The sequence below is a fragment of the Amphiura filiformis genome, chromosome 5 (assembly GCF_039555335.1).
Source record: "Amphiura filiformis chromosome 5, Afil_fr2py, whole genome shotgun sequence".
NCBI lineage: Eukaryota > Metazoa > Echinodermata > Ophiuroidea > Amphilepidida > Amphiuridae > Amphiura > Amphiura filiformis.
The window spans coordinates 61773628-61796139 of record NC_092632.1 but is presented as its reverse complement, the minus strand read 5'-3'; the positions used below and the strand labels follow the sequence as shown (position 1 = coordinate 61796139).

The 22512-nt window shown below is 37.3% G+C and overlaps 1 protein-coding gene across 2 annotated transcripts in view; it reads right to left on the bottom strand.

Moving 5' to 3' along the window:
* LOC140153495 (presenilin-1-like) overlaps nt 1-22512 on the bottom strand; it is a 64151-nt gene that overhangs the window by 4474 nt on the left and 37165 nt on the right. For both annotated transcript variants that reach the window (XM_072176259.1, XM_072176260.1), the window contains 6 exons: nt 22161-22302; nt 16299-16366; nt 15260-15480; nt 13144-13242; nt 8169-8258; nt 2313-2609 (listed from right to left, as the gene is read on the bottom strand). In XM_072176259.1, the coding sequence (XP_072032360.1) occupies nt 2313-2609; nt 8169-8258; nt 13144-13242; nt 15260-15480; nt 16299-16366; nt 22161-22302 (917 nt within the window). The remainder of the gene's footprint in view (nt 1-2312; nt 2610-8168; nt 8259-13143; nt 13243-15259; nt 15481-16298; nt 16367-22160; nt 22303-22512) is intronic.

The window sequence follows — 22512 nt, the reverse complement described above, 5'->3', positions numbered from 1 at the left end:
TGGAGAGCAGGGCCGGATTTTTATACCATTATACCAAAATTTATGTTGATCTGGGGCCAAAGTAGTCTGAAATTGAATTGAACAAAATATGTTAGTTCCCCTTTAGTTAAACCAAAACTTGGCCACTGACTTGAGTGCAAATGCCTTCCTCGGCACGTGAGTTCGGGGCCTCCAAATTTTGGCCTGGCCCAGGGCCCATAAGGTAGGCTAAATCCCGCCCTGGTTAAAAGGGCCCGTACTGTTCCTTGTCCATGGGCCCCTGATGCTCTTGCTACGCCCTGGATTAAGGTCATATCTTCCATAGCAGGGGGTGTATGGATTTCAACAGGAATAGCCCAATGTAGGAAGAAAAACAGTGGATGCTCACAAATCGCCTGCTCAGTGCCAGAAGTGGGCAAGTGCAATAGCTGCCCTGTGAACATTTGGCAATTTACACACAGTATATTGTACTCATCTACACATGGCAGCTATTGCACTTACCCACTTCTGGCACTGAGCGGTTGAAATACCCCACACAGAAGTGACCTACATAACAATTCCAAGGTGTCAGACATTGCAGGTCTGTCAAGTGTATTTTAGATGGATTGCAAAGCAAACTCCCACTGACAAGTTGGTCGTGTCTGTTGACATGTCCGTCTGCATTCTATGTACATTCTAGTTGCAATGTTTCTGGCGAGTTTATTTTGGATCTAAGTAGTTGTCTGAACACTCTGCCCAGACATGATATATCCTAAGGCTTGTGAAATGGATGGTGTGTGCGAAACGTGTAGAATGCAATGCAAATGTGCCTTGTTTTTGTTTTGTTTATCACTCTCCGATTGTCATTTGCATGCCTTTTTGTCGGAGAATTTTTCTGCTGTGGCAAAATTGTACTGTGGCAATAAGAATATAGTCGCAATCTAAGTTACCGACTAGAATGAGGTAAAATTGAAATAGAAATTACTCTTATACTCAATGAACCCTAAACCAGTCACTGGTGTATTTGAATTATGTTTTAATGCCACCAGAGCTTCAACTAAGGATAATTTCTACTAAAAAATTTGCTCTTTTAGGACAAACATTTTGAAACATGGTCCCTGTCTAAGGATAATTTGCAAAGACCTACCCCATTATATTCTTGATTCAAGCCTGTATCCACCCGGGCGGGCCACATACTGTATGTTACATGTGTAAGTAACAGCCAACGACAGTGATCGATTCTCTAGCGATGGGGGGGGGGGGGGCTCAAATATACGGTCTTGATCAACTTGTATTAAATCTCTGAGATTCCAGATATTATGTAGACTACCAAATATAGAAAATGAGATGCCGCTGAATATTCATAACTTTAGCCATCCAATCATGTACCGAGATCTTTATTGTTTGAAACGTAAACACTTGCCCCAGTGGTGCATGCACATATATGTGCAGCACAGCTGTTTCGACTGCAAGATTGGCAGCAAATGGGCGGTCTGATCATCGTACAACCACCAATGAAAACAGCATATTTCATCAGTGCATTGGGTCATTTACATACAAAGATTAATGAGCTAAACAAGTTGTACAAGACGGTTGATCACGGATTGTAAAATCATGAAGATAAAACTGACAGCGCCAATAGCTTTGAGTGATCGCTTCGCTTGCCAATGGTGCGAAATATAAATGATCAGTGCAGAAATTTAGTTGATTTTATTGGCCGTATAAAGCGGTCGGGGCTTGAGGAAATCTGGCTATAGTATATTGAGACCGTCTTAAACAAGACTAACCCCTTCATTGATATTTTTCAAAAAATGGACCTATATCTACGGATTTTCTGTGAAAAAAAACCCTGACCCATTGCGCTATTCCAGTTGAAATCCATACACCCCCTATGGAAGACATGACCTTAATCACCCACACAGGGGGTGTAGAGCCACCCATTCAGACAGGGTCTTAGCTAGAAATTCAGGTCTGCCGTCATTTGAATAAATGTGCCTGTCCCAATTTGACCTTTAAAACATTTACCAGACTTCTACAGCCCATTGGGGGTTCAAAGAGTTCAAATATGTGCTGCTATAGCCTTGTTTTGCAAATCTAGATTACTAAAAAGGTCAACAGACTTTCCAAACACCTACAATTATAATGTAGCATCTGTCAAAGGCATTAATTTTGCCCATCCCAGGAGCAAACTCCCCGTCTAAAATGATGGCCAGACTGGTGGCTAGCTAAGACACTGCATTCAGGTAACCCCATTTGAAAGTCACACTCCCTGTGTGGACAATTAAGGGCATGTCTTCCACAGAGGGTGTATAAATTTCGACTGCAATAACCCATGTGCTTTCTGTAATACATACTCTCTTCCTCATCCTCTTCTTCCCTCTGCTGCTGTTGCTGCTGCTGCTGCTGCTGTTGTTGTTGTTGCTGCTGCTGCTGCTGTCTCTGCTGTGCAGAGTTTTGCCTCAGTGCCCTGACTGCAGCTCGAGCATCATCTGAGCTGGTGCTGGCCGTGCTGGCAGCCCTTTCATCGGGTCTCTCCAGTCGATCGCTCTGTCTCTCCTGGATGTGTCTGTCCTGGCGATTCTTGAAGTCTACATCAAAGCCTGCATCTGGGTCGTCCGGTGATGTTGCCCCTCCCGTGGCACCAGCTGATTCTGAAACAAAACAAACATAATGATAATAATCATATGAATGCAAAGTTAAACTTGGTGAACACTTCTTTTCTCTTCCTGCTTTACAATTCTAACCACCCAGTGACGGGTATGTGCCTACCAACATCAGGAAATGAAAAAGTAGATTTTAATACTTTTGATTTGACAATACTTTGCATAATTTATCAGATTTTGTAAGAGGCATTTGCCACTAAGAGGATGATTTGTTCATGGAGTGTAATTCAATTTACACAACACCAACTTTCATCATTTGCATGCACAGTAATATAATTTTGTCAACCTAGGCAAACCAAAAGATTGGAAAGAAGAAAATAGACTAACCCTAAGCCTCCCCCTTTTATATGTTGAAAAGGCTATGCGAAAATGTGTGCATTTTTGTTAATGCATATCTGGGACACTTTCTCTATTTATTTTTTTTGCCCAACATATTTTGATATTTTTTTTAGTTAGCCTAGTTTTTTGATAACAATTCTGGAACGACACCCACCCACCCAAATCTCCTGAATGTAAAAGTCAAGTGCTAGCTGACGATGGCACGCACAGCATTTTGTAGCTTATAGAGATCCAAGTAGCACAGATTGGTATGAAATCCCCTAGGTTGACTGAGAGTTGTATGTTACTACACAAATAATGTTTGACTGAGAATTGTATGTACTTTATTACAAAAATAATGTAAAAATGACTGATTGCCTGGCCTTGAACTGTTCATTTTTTCTTTGTGGGGGAGTGTTTTTGGTTTGTGAGTTGGACATATCAATAATGGGTCAAACATGGTTGAAAAACAAAAAAGAAATGTGACTTTTTTATGATTTCTGTCTGCAGTGTGAAATTTTCACTGCGTTTTTATTTTCATAATTTGTGCGATTAATTTCAAACCTTCAATACAAAACCGCACAAAAATATTGTTGAAACCCACAGGCTTTAAGGGCATATCATACCCCTGTGGAAGATTTTGGAAATATCTTCCACAGTGGGAGTATGTTTTTCAAATGTAATTGGTCAGAGGTAATCATTTTGAAACCCATACTCCCCCTGTATTATGGCTTTACCTATATCTTCCACAACTGGAGTGAGTATTACAAATGGAAGTTACCCAATTGTCTATTCTATTCAAAATTGATACTCCCTCTGTGGCAGACTTTAGCTAAATCTTCCACAGGGGGAGGGTGGATTTTAAATGGAATAACCCAATGCTACACAGCTTATTCAGCGAATGAGGTGCTAACATTTCATGATGTGATTCGATTAGCCAATCAGAACCACACTTGCATGTTTACGCTGTACCAGGCTGTATCACTCGCTAAATCCAGCAACGAGTGTGAACGAAAGCTGGTAAAGTGAAAGATAATGAAATAAAAAGATAAGAATAAAACCATCATGCCTAGAGGAATTCTCCATCTAATGTGCCATTACAGTTGAAATCCATACACCCCTTTGAAAAACATGACCTTAATCTCCCACACAGGGGATGTACATTTCAAACAGAGTCCCCCATTTAGGTTAACCCCATTTGAAATTCACACTTCCTGTGTGAAAAATTAAGGTCATGTCTTCCACAGAGGGTATATGAATTTCATCTGGAACAGCCCAATAGATGTCGAAATTCCCATATGCCCTACTCTAGTAGCAAACAGATCCAAGAGATCACCTTTTAAGTCTTGTCAAGATATATTCCCACTCTCCTTGTCGCCATTAACTTGTTCATATGGGTAAAGATGATTGATGGTACAGGTAACAAATCCAATTGTTGCTATCAATTGCTGCTAAATCCAACTCTCATTTCCTTTGCACACTTGAGCATACCTTAGAAATGTCAACTGTAAAATGCTAGCATATCACGTATGTGGTTGGTTTAAAGGCCCATTCAGTGACCTTTCAAAGTATTTTTCTTTCATTGTTTCCTTGATGTTTCCAAGGTGCAGTGGAGGAGGGGAAGCTGTCCTCTCTAGGAGAAATCTTGCCCCCTCTTTCCCCCCTGTGGGATGCAGCCAACCTGATATTTTTAGGCATTTTTTTGGTTTTTTTAGCCTATTTTTGACAATTTTCATCAAAGTTTTCCCCCTTGCATGCCTTGAAATATGCCTTGCCCCCTCCCCCTTGTCCACCCTCTGAAAAAGTCCTGACTTCACCATTGCATAGGTGACATGTTCTGATCTAAGTTGGCAATAACGAAATTCAGATATAGGCAAAAATAAGGAGCAAAAACAAAAAACCCAATAAAATACCTAAGAAAACGGACATATACAAAGTTTGTAACATTGCAATTTTAATACTTAAAAGTATGCTACAGACTTTGTGATTTTAACATCCGTATGCTTATAGCAGATTCAACCCATCGTGGGACATTTATCCAGCAAATCCAGGCTGTCGGTCAATCATCTGTGCCCCGTCTTTAGCGTGATATGCATGATCACCCAGTTGCCTGAATTTGTTTGAAAAACGTCCCATGATAGGTTGAATATGCTATAGGGACTGAGTAATTTGACCCTAACAATGTAAAATCTTACAAAGTATAACTACCAGCATATATGCATCCCATGTTGGCCGGGCCAGTGAAACACCCGTGGCTACCAGGCAGCGATGGAGTGCTCGGCACGGATCAGATCGTATCACATATGCACCTGAGTTTCTTCACTCGAAAAATTGGAAGGGCACACAAAAAATATTCTACCACAGATTCTACTACTTTTCACGATGTACCTTCAAAACATTGAATTATCAATAAGCATTTGCCACCCTTGTTGGCAAGATGTGATTTATAGTGAACTTTACGGATTCCACAAGGCCTTGGAACACTTTACAAATGGTCACTGATCATGATGGCCACTGTTACTACTCCACAAACAATTAAGCAAACCTCTGGGATATGTGTTTGAAATATTGGGGTCAAACCACAACATCCTTCACTGACGGAGCTAACTCTCCCAGGTTTATACTGTCAAAACAGTATAATCAAGAGTATAATCTTTGTCCAGAAGAATTTTAAGAGCAAACAAAACAAGTTAGTTACATGTATCACTCAATCAGTTCCTTTTGCAGGCCTCATAACCTTTTTTTTACTATACTGTGTCTTGTCTCAAGTTGAGAGTAACATCATGTTGAATTTTGTAGTGGCAGACTAGAATCAGTGCGTTTACGTGGTTGTGTCGCCAGCATACAGACAAATCGCCCTTCTACGCGCATGTATACACCCTGTGGGATTAGGTTAGCGTGCAATTTGAATCTGCTACTACAAAATCCAACTACTCTCCAATTACTTGTAATGAGACACACTATAATACTGATGTTCCATAAACCCCATTTAAATGTGATTTCCCCCTGGGATTACTACAACCTGAATATGGCTGGCTGGCTGGCTGCTGGCTCATATCAGATCTAGATCAGATCACATAAAGGTCCAACTATGACACCTTTCTGTGATGCATCAGAAATAGGCAAGTTGGACGGCTGAGTCTATTTGACTAAGCAAAAATAGGTAAATACTCTTTTCTTCTGGTTAATAGCCAACCTACCTGCCTGCCTGGCTCATAGGTGATAGGAGCGAGCAAAATCAGTCAAATATCAACCACATTCAATGTTGAATTTTCAACCTTGGTACACAACATTATTGCTAGAGTGGGTATGACTTTTTTTCACAATACCCATAATTTCAACCTTCCATCAAAAGAAATGTCATGCCAAAGTTTATCCCCAAAGTATGTGCCCTATTTGTTACAATTTTGAAAAAAAGCTACCCTAAAAGAAAGTAAAGCATAATTACAAAAACTGATTTCTTGGTTTAACTTGCCTGTATGCAACCCCAATTAAAGCCAAGAGTATTATTTACTACATTAAACTTCGTAATCTTCAGAATTATTATAAATTTGTGCAAATGTCTTTAAAAAAATCCATCTTAAAGTTCCCCTCATCAATACTCTACAAAGAATCCCTTTTATGAATGCCTTTTACTTTAATACCGTATATATATTAATCACACCTATTTTGTGAAATGGAGCTGAGATCGCATCATTACTTGTGATGGCTACCGCAAGTGACGACTCTTTGTGGAATTGAGTCCAGGTCATTTACACGTCCGCATTCAAGCGACTTGTCAGGAGTGATTGCTTTTATGATTTTGTCATATCTCCTATGTAAAAAAAAAAAAAAAAAAAAAAAAATCTAAAACTGAAGCTGTTGATATGTTTTGTAAACACATGATAACAAGCAACTAGTAAAGATTCTTATATTCAGTGGTGGCACCAAGGCACCTTTGTTTCCAATGGACATTTTATTGTGAAATGTCATTGTACAAGGAATACATAAAAAAAATTCCACATAGCCCCCGAATGAAAAGTATTTAATTATCTTTGTAATCACTCAAAAGCATTTTGTGTGAATTTTACATCCTAACTAGAGGCTATGAAATTTTTACGAGCCTTGTTATTTTACATGTAAAGCCTATGGGGTGACGATTAGAAATGGACGGCAATATTGAAAAACCCTCATTTTGGGCCATTTTAGACACTAAAATGCCCATAAAAAAAGAATAGCCTCTAGTCCAGATGTAAAATTCACACACAATGCTACCTGAGTGAGTACAAACATAATTAAATAAATTTCATTCGGGGCTATAGCAAAAACAAAAATGTCCTATACCTTCATGGTTATGAAACAAAGGTGAAGGGGGGATATGCCCCCCAGTCATAACACTTCCCCCCTGTTTCCCCCAGTAAAACCCAAAATTACTCAAATTTGCACCTTTTGCAGCAATTTTGCGCAAAATTTGTTGAAATTTACTTTTCCCCAAAAAAAATTCCTGGCACTGCCACTTCTTATATTTTATTTGTTAAGCTACTATACAACATGACTAGCCAAATGACATGATGTATTACTGGTTCCAGATGACTCTGTTCTACATCTTCTTCTGCACCTCAATTTGTTAAACTTTGCACTCAACACTTAACATTTGCCGGCCTGTCATTTTCATGTCATGCTCCTCGCATTTGGAACCCAACTGCCAAATCACATCAAACTTGCTGCGTGGGTCTTTGGATATATTCATGAAACTGTTGAAACATCATCTTTTCATAATTGCCTGTATGACATTTTTGCTTTTAAAATGATGTAGCAGTAGTATATTTTGCATGTATCACTTTCATTGTATAATCCTTGTTTATTTTTTTGTTTTGCTTTTTGCGCCTAGTTTATAGTGCCTTATATTGCGATTTTTTTTTGCTTTTTGGCGCTCTATAAAAGTGATTGATTGATTGATATTAAGGTTGCATGGATACCTATCATTATTTACTTCTAATGCCCGGTTGGTTGATTGATTGATTGATTGATTTGTAGATTGATTTAATGAACGGTTGCATGGATACCTACCATTATTTACTTCTAATGTCCGGTTGGTTGGTTGATTGATTGATTGATTGATTTATAGATTGATTTAATGAACGGTTGCATGGATACCTACATGTACCATTATTTACTTCTAATGCCCGGTTGGTTGGTTGATTGATTGATTTATAGATTGATTTAATGAACGGTTGCATGGATACCTACCATTATTGACTTCTAATGCCCGGTTACTCTGTCCTTTAGTTTTCGCTGCTGGGTCTGTATCTGCCATGCCTATTAGGTATACTACAGTAGCTGCAATAGAAAGGAGAAATAACATATAGAAAAACATCACTCAACTGATACAAATACCCTCTATTTGTTTTGACATTGGATTAGAAAAATATAATTTATTTGATTTGTTGGCTCAGTTTGATCAGAGGCTTACCGGCAAATTGTCCAAGGGGTGCAAAATTATCCCACTGACCTACTAGCAAAAAAATAACTTTACCGGGACAAATGTGTGCACAAATTTGAATGCTGAAATAGTACAAAAGGAGATGCACAACAAAGATGTTGGTCAATTTTCTCCCGGTATTACAGGCCGAGGGACCCCCCCCCCTCCTGGATCGATGTGCCACTGTTGGCAATGGATGGGCATGTCTGTGCCTATTTATATTATTTTAAAATTACTCAAATAATGCAACAAATATAAACTGGTCCCAAAAAGTAACTTACCAGGTAAGAAATTCGTCTGTCAAGTTCAAACGACAAATCGTATTATACTGAATAGCATATGAGTGGAAGCGGTGTACATTTACGCTGAGTTTGACACCTCATTTGTCGCAAACAGATCAAAACTTTTGAAGTTATGCTCATTTGAACAAGCCTACTATCAAATTTGAAAGTTGCAGATGATTGAATAAGGACAATTGTCATTGAACTTTGATCATTCTTCATCCTCACAAGAAGCAATAGGAAAGTTAGTCATGCAAAGAAGAAGAGGAGAGCACTGATTACACCTGTATACTGCCAACCATCTCAAGTGGTATGAGTGCAACTTTCATTCCAGTGGATAGGTTCGGTTAAATAAGCATGACTTCAAAAATACTCATCCGCTTGCAACAAATGAGGTGTAAAAATTCGCGTCAATTAACACTGCTTCCACTCATATCCCATTTAGTGTAACACAATTTGTCGTTTGAATTTGACAGACAAATTTCTTACCTGGTAAGTTTCTTTTTTGGAGCAGTTTAGATTGTGCAACCTGTCTGACCAATAATCTGAAGTATGACTCAAGTGCCCAGCCCCCAACTCAGCACAAAAGTGACAACCATGAGAGTTACCAAATCTTTCAAAGACTCCCTTTGCAATGATTTTTCATCAAATTTACCCCCTTTTCCATGTAAAATCGAGGACAAAATTTGGCCCAAAACAACCCCTTTTTTGTGGTTTTCAATGACCAGAATTTCGAACACCCCTTTAAATGACACTAAATATATTTTCCCAAGTACCCCTTTTACCCAAATTTTACGGACAGTGCAAATTAAATACCCCCTATTTTGCCAATTTCGCGGTCCTCGCTACTGGAAAAAAATTACCCCTTTTCCGCGCTATTTGGTAACTCTCATGGTTGCCAACTTTTGTGTTGAGTTGGGGGGCCGGGCTCAAGTGTCAGCCAAAAATGGTTACAAATTAAAGCAAGGGAAACAATGAGCATCAAAGAGAAAAGAAATACAAATGCAACTAAATTTGTACGCAAAATTATTGCTTTCTAAACTAGGTATCAAAATATTGTTCATCCACATAGCAAAGCAAACAAACATCATATTAAGGAAATTTCCGGCCACGGAGAAGTCCTGTAATTTATACGCATTCTTAGAAATTGCCACAAGTCTAGATTGCTGTATCAAAAGGTTATACCTCTATGCATCTATGCATGATGGCCAACTTGGGAAATTAATGATGCATTCATCTCAGTAGAAAGGCTATAACAGCATGAATTTGTGATCGACTTGGCAAAACCAAGTATTTTTAAGAGCATTTATATTTCACTATTTTCACTGACTCATAACCGGAAGGTTGCAGGTTTGAGCCCCGGCGACGCCATCGTGTTGTGCCCTTGAGTAAGGCACTTTATCTCGATTACTCCTCTCCACCCGGGTGTTTAAATGGGTACCGGCATTCTTAAATGCTGGGAAGGTAACAGACTCGCTGTTGAGGAGGTGTAGCGATCCCCCTATAGCAACATTACATGGAGGTGTCTGGCCCAATCGCCAATGAAAGGGAGATGGGCACTCCGATCACTGTTTATACAGGACGGCCTTAGGCCCACAGAAGTGCTAAACCTGCAAAAACAACATGGATCAATAGGAACACAAAAGTGCACTAGAGAGCAAATGATGAAAATCACTGTGCACATAAGCAGACACGATAAACCAAACAACCAATGTAGGCACAAAAACAGGCAAAGTTTGATGGCCAGAAATGGCCAATTCCAGAACCCACAATCACTGTACACATAGCAGACATACAAAACCTAACAGACAAAAAAACAACCAACGTTTCGAGCAGATAAACTGCTCTTCTTCAGGGACAAACAACAAAATATTAAGTCAAGTAGTGAACTTGCTTTCATATAGCAAAGACACAGCTTATTTTGCTCTGAGCTTGTTGCCTTGTTTGGTATTGAATCATATTTGAACTTGCCTTCAGTTTTTGGCTTGAATTTGATTTTAAACTACAGCATGTAGTTTTTGCTGTTATATCATTAGCCACATTTAAAAAAAAAAAATTCCAGTGAGTTTCAATGAAATTAAATTGATACAATTGTTTTAAATAGTAGATGATGGTTATCTACTTAAATGTATAAAATTTTTGTACTGTAAAAATTTTGCAAAGAAAGCTGCAATTGTTAAAAATCCTTAGAAAAAAATCTTCACTTGAGTTGTCAAAAGATATCTGATTGCAGTGCCCCATCGCTATGAACAGCTAAATATATTATACCAAATGATCTACATCATCTCTTGCAGAGAAATTGTATAGCCCAGTTAGCAATCAGCACTAACTAGACTATAAAATCACCCCATCTGATAAACCTTGAGCACATTTTTGGTTGGAAACAAATGACGACCGTTCATTTTTGATATATACCATATTGTTTGTAATACATGCCCCAGGGGCGTTGCATTTTTCCAAAAGGGGGCATTTATTAGAAGTGAATTGTCAGTGAGAAAAACTTCAAAATCGGGTTTAAATTCCATACGGTATGCTGTTTTACTTTAATATTTTCACCCATAGATGACTTTTTAGATTACTGAACAAATCACCAAATTTGGACTCATTCACTCTTAGTATAATTTCATTTTTATACAATTGCCATGCAATACAATATGTTACTATCATCATGAGCTTAATCCATGATGTAACCTATGCTATGATCACAACACCATCTGCAAGGAACAAGTTCTATAACCTCAATATGCTTGCACACTCTTACCCTGACCTGTGAATGTATTAGGTACAAAAACTCATACTCCTCAACATGGGGTCAACCTTTGGGCTATGCTTACTGGAAAGAGGTCAATGAACCTATGAGATGAGACTATTTTAGTACATACAGCTTAGTGCTAATCTCTGAATAACATCACAGTATCTGTGTCTCCAGGCAACCTAATCCAGCTCATCCATGACATTTGTTCATGGACAGGGACAGGCGATTTGCGCGAAAAAAAATAGCAAATTGCATGGAACTTTTTTTCAGTGCAAATCATGTATCCCTGCCCATAGGAAAAAAAATAGCCAATTGCGCGGAAAAAAAGTTCTGCGCAAATCGCTTGTCCCTGTTCATGGATACTGCTATATATAGAACCACCTTCAAATCAACATGTTCGTTGCACATATCTAGAATATCATGCTTCCATGCTAGCAGTATGCTTCCATGTTGTGCCTTGTCTCTAATGAAATGAATTTCCTAATTGTTCAACAGGTATGCCAGGGTCAGAAATTCACAACCTAGTGCGAGAATCCTGTTGGATTCTCCCAGTGGAATTTTGCAAGAATACATTGATTCTCGCCATTATAACTTTGTATGATAAATTGAAATATTTACAAGAATCCATTTAGATTCTTGCAATTTTGTTGATGAGAATCTTTGCGAGAATGGATTCTCGGATTCTCACCGAATTTCTGACCCTGTACGCGGTGTTGATCATCGAGCGCCCCTCAGCCCCTTTTACACGCTCAATGACCAATGGATCTTGTTGTCATGACTGTTGTTTTAAAATGACTAACAATGGGACAAAAATTTGACAAATGGGGACAAAAATTTGCCCCTAGCACTTAAATCCTGGCTATGCTACTGACCATACAGTAATACATCCCATGTACATGCTAAATGCTTATCATAGTGATTCTTGTGGCAGGCTTTAGGATAGCTGCCACTATGAAAATATGACAATCACATACTGTATGTGACTATAGCATATGCTATTGAAGTGCAAAAATCACTCAGAGCCAGGCAACACTAAATCCTCATAACAGATTAGTAAGGTTGTCTTGCTGAACCAGGCACAAAGGACTATTCCCGTTGATATCCAATTATCCATACACCCCCTATGGAAGACATGACCTTAATCTTCCACACAGGGAGTGTGAATTTCAAATGGGGTTACTTGAATGCATGACTCCATTTGAAATCTACACCCCCTGTGTGGAAGATTAAAGCCATGTCTTCCATAGGGGGTGTATGGATTCCAACTGGAACAACCAGCCAACTACTTGACCAAACAACTTGACTATAATTGCACAGTCACATGCATAACAACTGATATCAGCTAGCAGCGACAACATTTTAGGACCTTCTTACATTCCCAAGCCATAATGGGCTATTCCATTTAAAATGCACACTCCCCCTGTGGAAGATTTTGGAAATATCATCCACAGGGGGAGTATGAATTTCAAATTGAATTTATATTAGTACGTCGATTTGAGAGTTCTTCGCCCTCTGTGGAAGATTCAGGTTGAATCTTTCTCAGAGGGTGTATGAAATTCAAATGGAGCTGCCTATGTGCTAATTCCATTAGAAATTCATACTCCCCCTGTGGATGATATTTCCAAAATCTTCCACAGGGGTAGTGTGGATTTTAAATGGAATAGCCCAATGTGTTCTTATATCCCCAGACTTATGGTTTTCACTCACATGAGTAGATAAGAGCCGGAAATATTTGTTCATCTCTCTCTTGTGCCGTCTCCACAAGAATCCTTAGAGGTCCTCTGGGGCAGAGTACTGCAAACAGATCTGTAAATGGAAATGGAATAATGATAAAAGCAATTGGTAATCTATGATAACAGGTTGAACTGATCAAAACATCAGCAGATGTTGGACGGACTTGGATTAATATATTATTCTTATTTTGAGGCACAACAACATTTTGACGTAATTATATCTTTACCAAATTTACAAATGATATATATAATTATGTATATAATATTCTTTTTCAATTTTGTTTCTTAACCATTTGATGCAAATAGACAAAAATGAGTTGTCTAACATGCAACTTGTAATTCCATCAACTTTAAAATTTCTGTTTCTGAGATGATATTTTCAATCAATTTTAACGACAAATGTCACATTTTATTTGATTGCAACATTTACAATGGGTTATGCAAAAGGATAAATTTTTTTTTTTTAAAGCTGATGTTTTTTCGAAAAAATTAGTATTTCACAAAACATTCACAAATGGATGAATGCAGAAACAACAAACAGTATTGAAAACAATCACATCTGGTATAACAAGTGCCATAATTGGTCAATGAAACAATCACATCAGGTATAACAAATGCTACGATTGGTCAATGAAACAATCACATCAGGTATAACAAATGCTATGATTGGTCAATGCATGAATGAAACAATCACATCAGGTATACCAAGTGCCATGATTGGTCAATGAAGAACATGTGTACACAAGATAAGCCAATCATCATTCACAATGCATCTGGCAAGCAGGTAACAATTTAAGACCAGTGCGAGTTATCCAACTGTCAGTTTGATACCGTTTGTAGTATGGCTTGATAACTTTTAAGAACCACCGCTCGACTGACTGGTGTCACAAACATTTAAAATTCAGCCCTGATTACTGTCTAAGAGCCTTTTGCTTTGTACAAACATCACTTCTTTATGTGTCTGTCCATTTCACTGTCAATTTTCTCTGTCCTTTTTCTCCGTAATAAGCCGAATTGGCATTGGAAGTTTGCAATGCATTGTAGGACTGTTTTTGCAGTTTTGGGACACTTTGTCCTTTGACCTTTCAGAAAATTCAGAAATATTGGGTTTTTGTATGTACAAAATATAATCTAAAATGTTTTACAATAATTAAAACAAATGTAAAAAATATTACTATTTTATAAATTAATTATTTAGTATTTTTAATGACCAACATTATGACAATAATAAGAAAATTAATAATAATTATGTCAATTTTCCTGATATGTCAGAGGTCAAAGTGTCCCAAAACTGCTCTCAAAAACCGGAAGTTAGAATGGCGATTGGGCTTATTGCAGTCTATAATATCCACTCAGGAAGTTATTTGACGATACTAATGCTTTATTTGTACTTCCATGATGCTCACAGCAGTATCTTAATAACTGTTTGATGAATACGATTGTTTGTTTTCCGGGATTGAGCAATGATGTGAATTAAAAAAATATAAAACCACACATATATAATGCATTATCTTGTTACATGAAGCAATTTAGTGAGTTGTTTACATTTTTGGACAGGCAGTTTGCTCCTGGAACAGGCAAAATTAATGGCTGTGACATATACTAAATTCTAAAAGTAATGCCTGAAATAAGTCCTGTGAACTCAAAACAAGACCAGATTAATAAATGAAGGCTACAGCAATAGCTTTTTGAACTGAATGATCCTCCAGAAGGTGCAGAGGTCTGGTTTATGTTTTCAGAGTCAAATTTGGTACAGGCAGTTTTGGTGAAAACGATGGGCACTTATCAATTTCTAGCTAAGACCCTGCATGCAATCATTCATACAGCAACTAATGGAGATAATGCTCCTGCTGCTGAGCCATTGATATTATGTCAGGCATTTTTGGCACTGGGCTATTCCAGTTGAAATCCATACACCCCTATGGAAGACATGACCTCAATCTCCCACACATGGGGTGTAGATTTAAAATGGAGTCACCCATTTAGGTAACCCCATTTGAAATTCACGCTCTCAAGTGTGGAAGCTTAATTTAAGAACATGTCTTTTCTAGGGGGTGTATGAATTTCAACTGCCCATTGAACAAGCTTACCGTAGATAGCAATAGCTGCCAATATGGTCCAGAGCGTCCACTCCGGCAGGTACTTGATGAAGACCAAAGCCATGAGAGCAGACACCATGATGAGATAGGCTTGCTGTAAGTGTAACGGCCCCTTCCAATGTATGCATACCATGCCAACGATACCGTAATTCCAGATGATCACAGTCACTGTGAAATAGTCCATTGGTATATTATATGTGGCCAGCACTTCTCTGTTTGTACATAGACAAGAAACATAACAAATGTAGTATTTATTAGGGCACGGTGGTTTTTCATTCCAATATAATGTAAGAAATCAAAAATATGCACTTGGAGGTCTTATGGATTGTGTGAACAATAAATGGGTTATTAACCCATGTTGGCTATATCATAAAATTCAAAATCAACACATTTCAAGTCCTATCATTTTGTATGTTTAGGCGACGGAAAAAAACCCAATCTGTTCTACCGGCCCGATCGACCCAGAATTTTTGCATTTTGGAAATTTGTATTTTTTTAACTTTAATAAAATATCGCAAAATCAACTGTTATTTTGGGGCCAAAATGTATTATTTTTGGCTGGACAATTTTAGAAAATATGTTTGCAAAAAAATCTTAGCCTCTTTAGCCTTTTAGCCTCTTTAATTTTAGCCACTTGAAAGGTCCGTCCGCACATAGAACAGGGTTGTTTTCTTGTCACCTTAGTTACAAAAATACAAGTTTTACACTGTTACATAAGCCACCATTTTAATGAGGAAAAGTGGGGACGAGGCTATAGTTTGTTCAGCTTATATAAGGTGAAAAAATAACACTCACAACACTGTGTATTGATATAGAACGGCATGCACGCAGTTGAGCGCAATGCTTGCGCTAGTTGTGTGTTGCGTAATGCGTGACTGGTACATGCTAATGTGAATTTGCGCTAGCGTGAACTGGGACTTAATTAGCCAAATAAATTTTGCCTTACATAAGCCGAACAAACTTTACCGATCGGACCACACCTCTACAAATGGCTTTATTCTGTGCATTGCAAAGTGAAGGTGATACTTACTGGAGATAAATGAATGTGAAGAAAAACAGTAGAAGTAACGATGATACAATTAACCATCCATGAATGACCTGTACAATAAACACAGAAAACACAATGAAATGGTTAACTCACATGATATTTATTTAATTTTTTTTTATAACATGGCATAACTGGGCATTAACAGCAGGGACAAAAAAATCATTTTGAAGCTGCTGAAGAGGAAGCACCCAGAAAGCGATTAACCTCCCTGCTGAAGCTGGCCCTTGATCTAATCACTGGAATTTGGGCAGGAAGAGAATTCCATAATTGGGCTGTAGATGGTAGAAATGATCTTTCATGGCTGACAAGGTTTGATCTTGGGACTTCCAATGCTACTCCCCATTCCAGAAAAATACAGAACTATTAAATTTTTTTGGATTAAAAAAATATTATCCTGTTTTGCCAAATGAAACATAGCTAAATCCTAATCCTTTAGTTAGTCCTAACTAGCAATGAAAGTAAAATTTTATTATTTGGTGCATATTTGGAAATAAGGGCCAAAAACATGTATTTTTAGGGCGTTTTTCGACCTTTTACGTATTCTGTGACAATCAAGCCCAAGGACTTGACCAAAGGCTAATATCAAGTTATGCATTCTAATTTTTGGAAAACACATTTCCAATCTTTTTCATAACCAATTAGCAAAAATAACATATAATATTAAAATTATGAGCTAACTCTTAGCCTTTACTCAAGATTTTGTATGCTTAGAATTATTTCCAACCCCATCCCCCCTACGTCAAAAAGGTCAAACCACTACCAAGCGTAAGAATCCAAATGTAGGTTCAATAATCAATTTCAGGAAGCAACACCTTCCCTTTAATATCCTACACAAAGAGAGAACTAGTTTAAAACACTAGAAAAAGTAAGATTATCTCTGGATGGTTACTTGAATGGCACAAAAACATCCATTACCAAACCACAACAGTAATAATAAAATCCATTTTGTCTGACCCAAAACCACAGCTCTCTAACAACCATGGATAGCTTTGTGACCATTTACACATCTTTATTTGCAAGGAAATTTCTCTCGTAAGTTAAGACAGGGATTTGCAGGAGCTTTAAACTAATATAGATATACACTGTCCATTGTTCAAACATTTTAATGGCAGTCTGTTTACATTTGTACATACTTTAAACAGCAAATACTCTTAAGCTGAATTTATACTTGATCGCCATCACATTTTTCGAAAATGATGGGCAACGACCGAATCTTGGGATGAACTGCTCATCTCTTTTGCATTTTCACTATTCATGGCGATCGCGATTGCAGACGACAATTAAAAATTAAAAAGGCCACAAAATACATTTTAGCAAAATAATAGATCCAGTTGATAGGAAATGATTGGTTGATTGGTCAAGCAACAATCAACATTACTTTGGAGTTGAAATTTATTCAACTCAAAAAAGCGACATTGTTTTTGCCTCAGCGATTTATATCGATTGATCGGTTTGATGCTTTGAAAACAGAAGTTAACACTAAGCATGCACAAGGATCGCTTTTCTGCAAAAATGTTCTACAAAAGCATGCGAGTATAAATTCAGCTTTAAAGTGGTTATTTTGCGTAATTAATTTTGTGCTGCAGCAATTAAAAAAATGCTTGTTCAAGTGTCTGCATACACATAAACACTTTAAGGATACGATACATGATTTACCGACAAGTGACTCATTTCGAATGCGATCATGAATTTTGAAGAAAAAAAAAGTTTCCACAGGCTTCGTTGGGACTCGAACCAGTGATTCTAAACTTCCTTCTATTACGCGTCTAGCGCTTTACCGCTCGGCCACCGTGGCAGTTGAGCGGATGAGTGTAATGATAAAAGATAAATTTCATAATGCCATCTTTAGCCTTTTGTTTACTAAAAAAGACGCGCTTTTGTAAAGATAGATTAGCCGCTTTATGCATAAATAGCACGAACGTTTGGGAAAGGTTTCAAACAAATAATAAAGACCATGATGAAATTAAATAAGTCGGGAATTATCTCAAGCGTCGCAATGTTTTGTTTTGGTTTTAGGAATTTGACCTTAAAATTTACGACTTCATGACATTATCATTCGAAATCAAAAAAGATATTTCAACACTATATGTCCTCATTCTTTCTCTAGAATGTTTTGTACATGTATGTGAAATAGCTTCAACAATGGTTCGCTGCATAATGGTAAAAATAGCCTTGACCTAAAAAAGGGCAAGAGGTACCATATTTACGGATTCAGGCTAAATTTAAAATTGATATAAAACGTTTGTTTCTTGATCGATTACAAAAATTAATTTTTGTCGTATAAAGAAATTGTATCTGGCGTGAATTACACCACAGTTTTTATTCCTAGGGCTCTTTGACTTTGTCAAATAATTTTTTTAATGATAGAGTGAATCCCCTGGCCCTCTATAATTACGCACAAAAGATTGAGTCCCCTTAACACGTTCGTGCATTTTTAACTTCTCATAGGCTTTCGCGAGTGCCAAAAATAATGAAATAGATGTAGCATGAACAATTTCAACTTTCACACTTACAGCAGTCAGTATTTTATGATTTATACAAATATTGTCAATGTACAAATTACAGGTTTAACAGTTCAGCTACATGTTATTTCTTCTTAACATACTGCTCTGTCAGATTACAGTAAATCAAAAGCACCGTCTTTGGTCTACCCATGGCAGACTTTTATTAAAGACATACGAAACCAACAAGAGTGTCAGCTTTTTCTTTTTTTTAATATGTCGTATGAAATATTAATCTGTCATATGTAAGACAACCTTTTCTCCAGCTCTGCGCTGTTTATCTGGACTGGAATCATTATTATTTATTCAACAAGTCTGACATATTATACATTTAAACAGATGACATATCAGCAGCTTAGAGCCACAGTTTTTATGCTTCATCAATAGCACTGAAGAAAATAGTTATCATAAATGACAAAGAGTGCAAGTAGGATCTGTTATGCTTGTTTGATAAAAGTCCAGTCACGTCAGCTTTCCCCCCTCCTTAACCCTAACAACCTGTCCTATGTGTTGCCCACCCCACCCCACTGAATGGGAGACAGCGCGCCCCACCACGCTGAATGGAGGCAGCCCGCCCCACCACGCTGAATGGGAGGCAGCCCGGGGAGGCAGCCAGGCTGTAGTATTTTGCAGCACCTGGTGCTATTAGGGTTAGAACATCAGATGGCTACATGGTTTTGCTGATGCCATATGGGTGGTGTTATTGACTAGGTAACTTCTACACATGCTGAAATTTTATGAAATTATTATTTAATCTGTATTTTGTTTACTTTTTAGAATTTTTAGAAACAGCATCAAAGTTATGAAAAGGTTTTTATTTCTCCAGTATCAAAGTTATTTACATCAATGATTCTGAAGTAGTAATATACTATAGGATAAGCATCTCATTCGCACAAATGAAGTAAAGTCACATATTCAATGCTCAATCAAGCATATGGTGGTATGTCTTGTGTAAGAGATTGGCTTGTGGAAAATGCATATTTTGTCATTATTCAAAAAAAAATCTAAATGACGAAAAAAAATGTTTGGTCGTTATTATATATACGCTACTGCATGTATATATGTGAGGAACTTGTTTTGTACACAGGCCCATACGCAGGATTTCATTTGGGGGTGCTGATTTTGAAAAAGTGGACTTTTTTCCAAGGGGGGGGGCAATTTTGTGAAAAGTGGACAAAATTTGGACCTTTTCCCCCCCAAAAAAGCGTAAAAAACCTGCGTACGGGCCTGTTTGTACAGAAGACAAGACCACACAACCTTTCAGTATTGTCCAAATAGTACGCAACAAACTGCATACATGCAGCACCACTCCTGTTACCGGTTTTCAAGTGTTTAGTAAAACGTACGTAACTCATTAATAACAATAAATTAAGCAAGTTTTCAAAGTATATGATTTGTAGAATAAACTTTTGCAAAACACCGAAGTGTTATTTTTCAATAATATATTGATTCAGATAATGAAAATCGATTTTTTTGGCTGCTTCGACCAACAATACCTCGTATACCCTTAATTTTATAAAAATATTTGTTTTGTTTTTTTTTTCCTGAAAAGGTGATTGAATTGATGTGACATTAATTTATTTCACAAATTCATCTTCAAAAGGTCAATTTGCGAATCAAACTGATCGAACAGATGAAGGATGTGTTTGCTTGCGTTCAACAAAGTTTGCCGTTTCATTTCCTTAATGAAAGGTCAATTTGACAATAGAAAATAAAGTGAGATTGATAGTAATTAATTGAGGATTCAAAGTATTATTTTTTATTATTATTATTTATTTATTCTTTCTATTGCATGCATAAAGATTGAAAATGCATTTGATATTTGGCAAACAAATTTCCTTTTCTCTCAAAACCAGTAAGTGATCAAAATATAAACATAAATATTTCAACCTAAATTTGCTGCAACTTAGAAAATACTAATGCTTAGATTTGGGTAAAGCGTGTAAATTTTAGTCAAGAAACTTTGACAATTATGGCTTCCGACCAAATTAAATTTAATTTGTATTGAATGATTTTTAATGATCTCTTACGATCATGAGCAAAAATATTGGGATGCATTATGCGTTTTATAGATCCCTGCTCCTTTGTCACAGTGTTCAGGTTGTCCGGATTGTGGTCCGTTTAAACAGAAAGAATAACTGTTAATCCATAAATTTGATTGGTCCTGGTCGGTCCGGTGTATTTCAGATTGTCTCGCAGGGTGGTAATACAGAGCTGTGGTTGAGACTGTTTTGTCCTCCGAATCGGTATAGGCAGCTTGTACAGAGTACCAAGGGCCTGCTTAGTATTCCAAATGTGCAGTCCAAAACATGATCACTGACTCTAACTAGCATTGTGTTGGTAAGCCACAATGTACAAAATTAATATATTGAATTGTTTTTTTTTTTTGCAAACCTGATTTATTTTGGGACATATTTGTTACATTTACATATGTCAAAACTTACACTTAAATGGAATCAGTCAAATTTGTTGTGCTTGTCTGGTCAACAGAGCAATTTTGACATAAATTCATAATTATGACATAAGTCCCCCCATAGAACTCCATGTTAATTGGCAAAATAGCCAGTGGGTTTTCTTTCACTCTAGCTTGTTATTTCAGCTTTAAATGGATAGGAACCCTTCCTGGCAGGTATTACTAATTATTTCAACATTTTGGGTAAAAGAATAACAGAGTATGGCAAAAATTGTACATTATGGGTTTAAATAACTAGTCTCACTGCAGAGCCAGATAGTAGATCTTTATGTCCAGACTGACCATTGCACTTTGGGTGGAAAAGAAAGAGATTCTTCTGCAGGCTGTAAATTGGACAATCTAAGAATATAAAGTTTTTACATGCCTGAAGAAAATACAAATTTCAGAGACTTCAATCGTAGAGAAATTGGCATTTGGTGGGACATGTGCAGTAGTCCAGATAAATCTATGGTTTGCACCTCTGGATTTCAATACAATACATCGCAATCCAGGGTCAGAAATTCGTAACCAAGTGAATCCATGGATTCTTGCCATATTATAACTTTGTATGATAAACTGAAATATTTACGAGAATCCATTTAGATTCTCAGTGGTTGTAAAAATGTAACAAGAGAAAAAGGCAACATCATCTAGGCATCCATCTATTCATACAAGACCTCAGATTTACATGACCTATACCTTACCCACTTGAGGTCCTGGGTTCAATCCCAAACATTAAGTCCAATGCAAGGTCAAAGATTCGTCGTCCAAATTGATATTTAACTTAAAAAGGACTAGTAAGGAGAGCTATGAATCACACTCCAACAAATTTGAGGAGAGCCTTTTCAGCATTACTCTCCTTAAAATTTGTCTCTGAAGACCACTACTTACTTTGTAACATCTATACTTGAAGAGAACCACAAGGAAGACAGTCATGACGAGAACTATACTAACGAGGATGATGGCGTTGACGACAGCATTCCAGGCTTTGGTACCGGCGCCCCCAGTGTCCTCGTGGAATGGTGTGTATATCCTGCAAAAAATGATATCAAAATATACTACTTTTGTTAACAATTATGAAAACAATACCAGCAATATCTACTTCTGTTACTCATATATGCTACAAAATTGAATGAGAGATAAGTCAGTTTTTGGCCGTCTTTGTAACATTAAGACAGTAAGCCCATATCAGAGAGTGTGCTGTCTATAATAATGACTTGTACAATGCACACCGACATCGCCT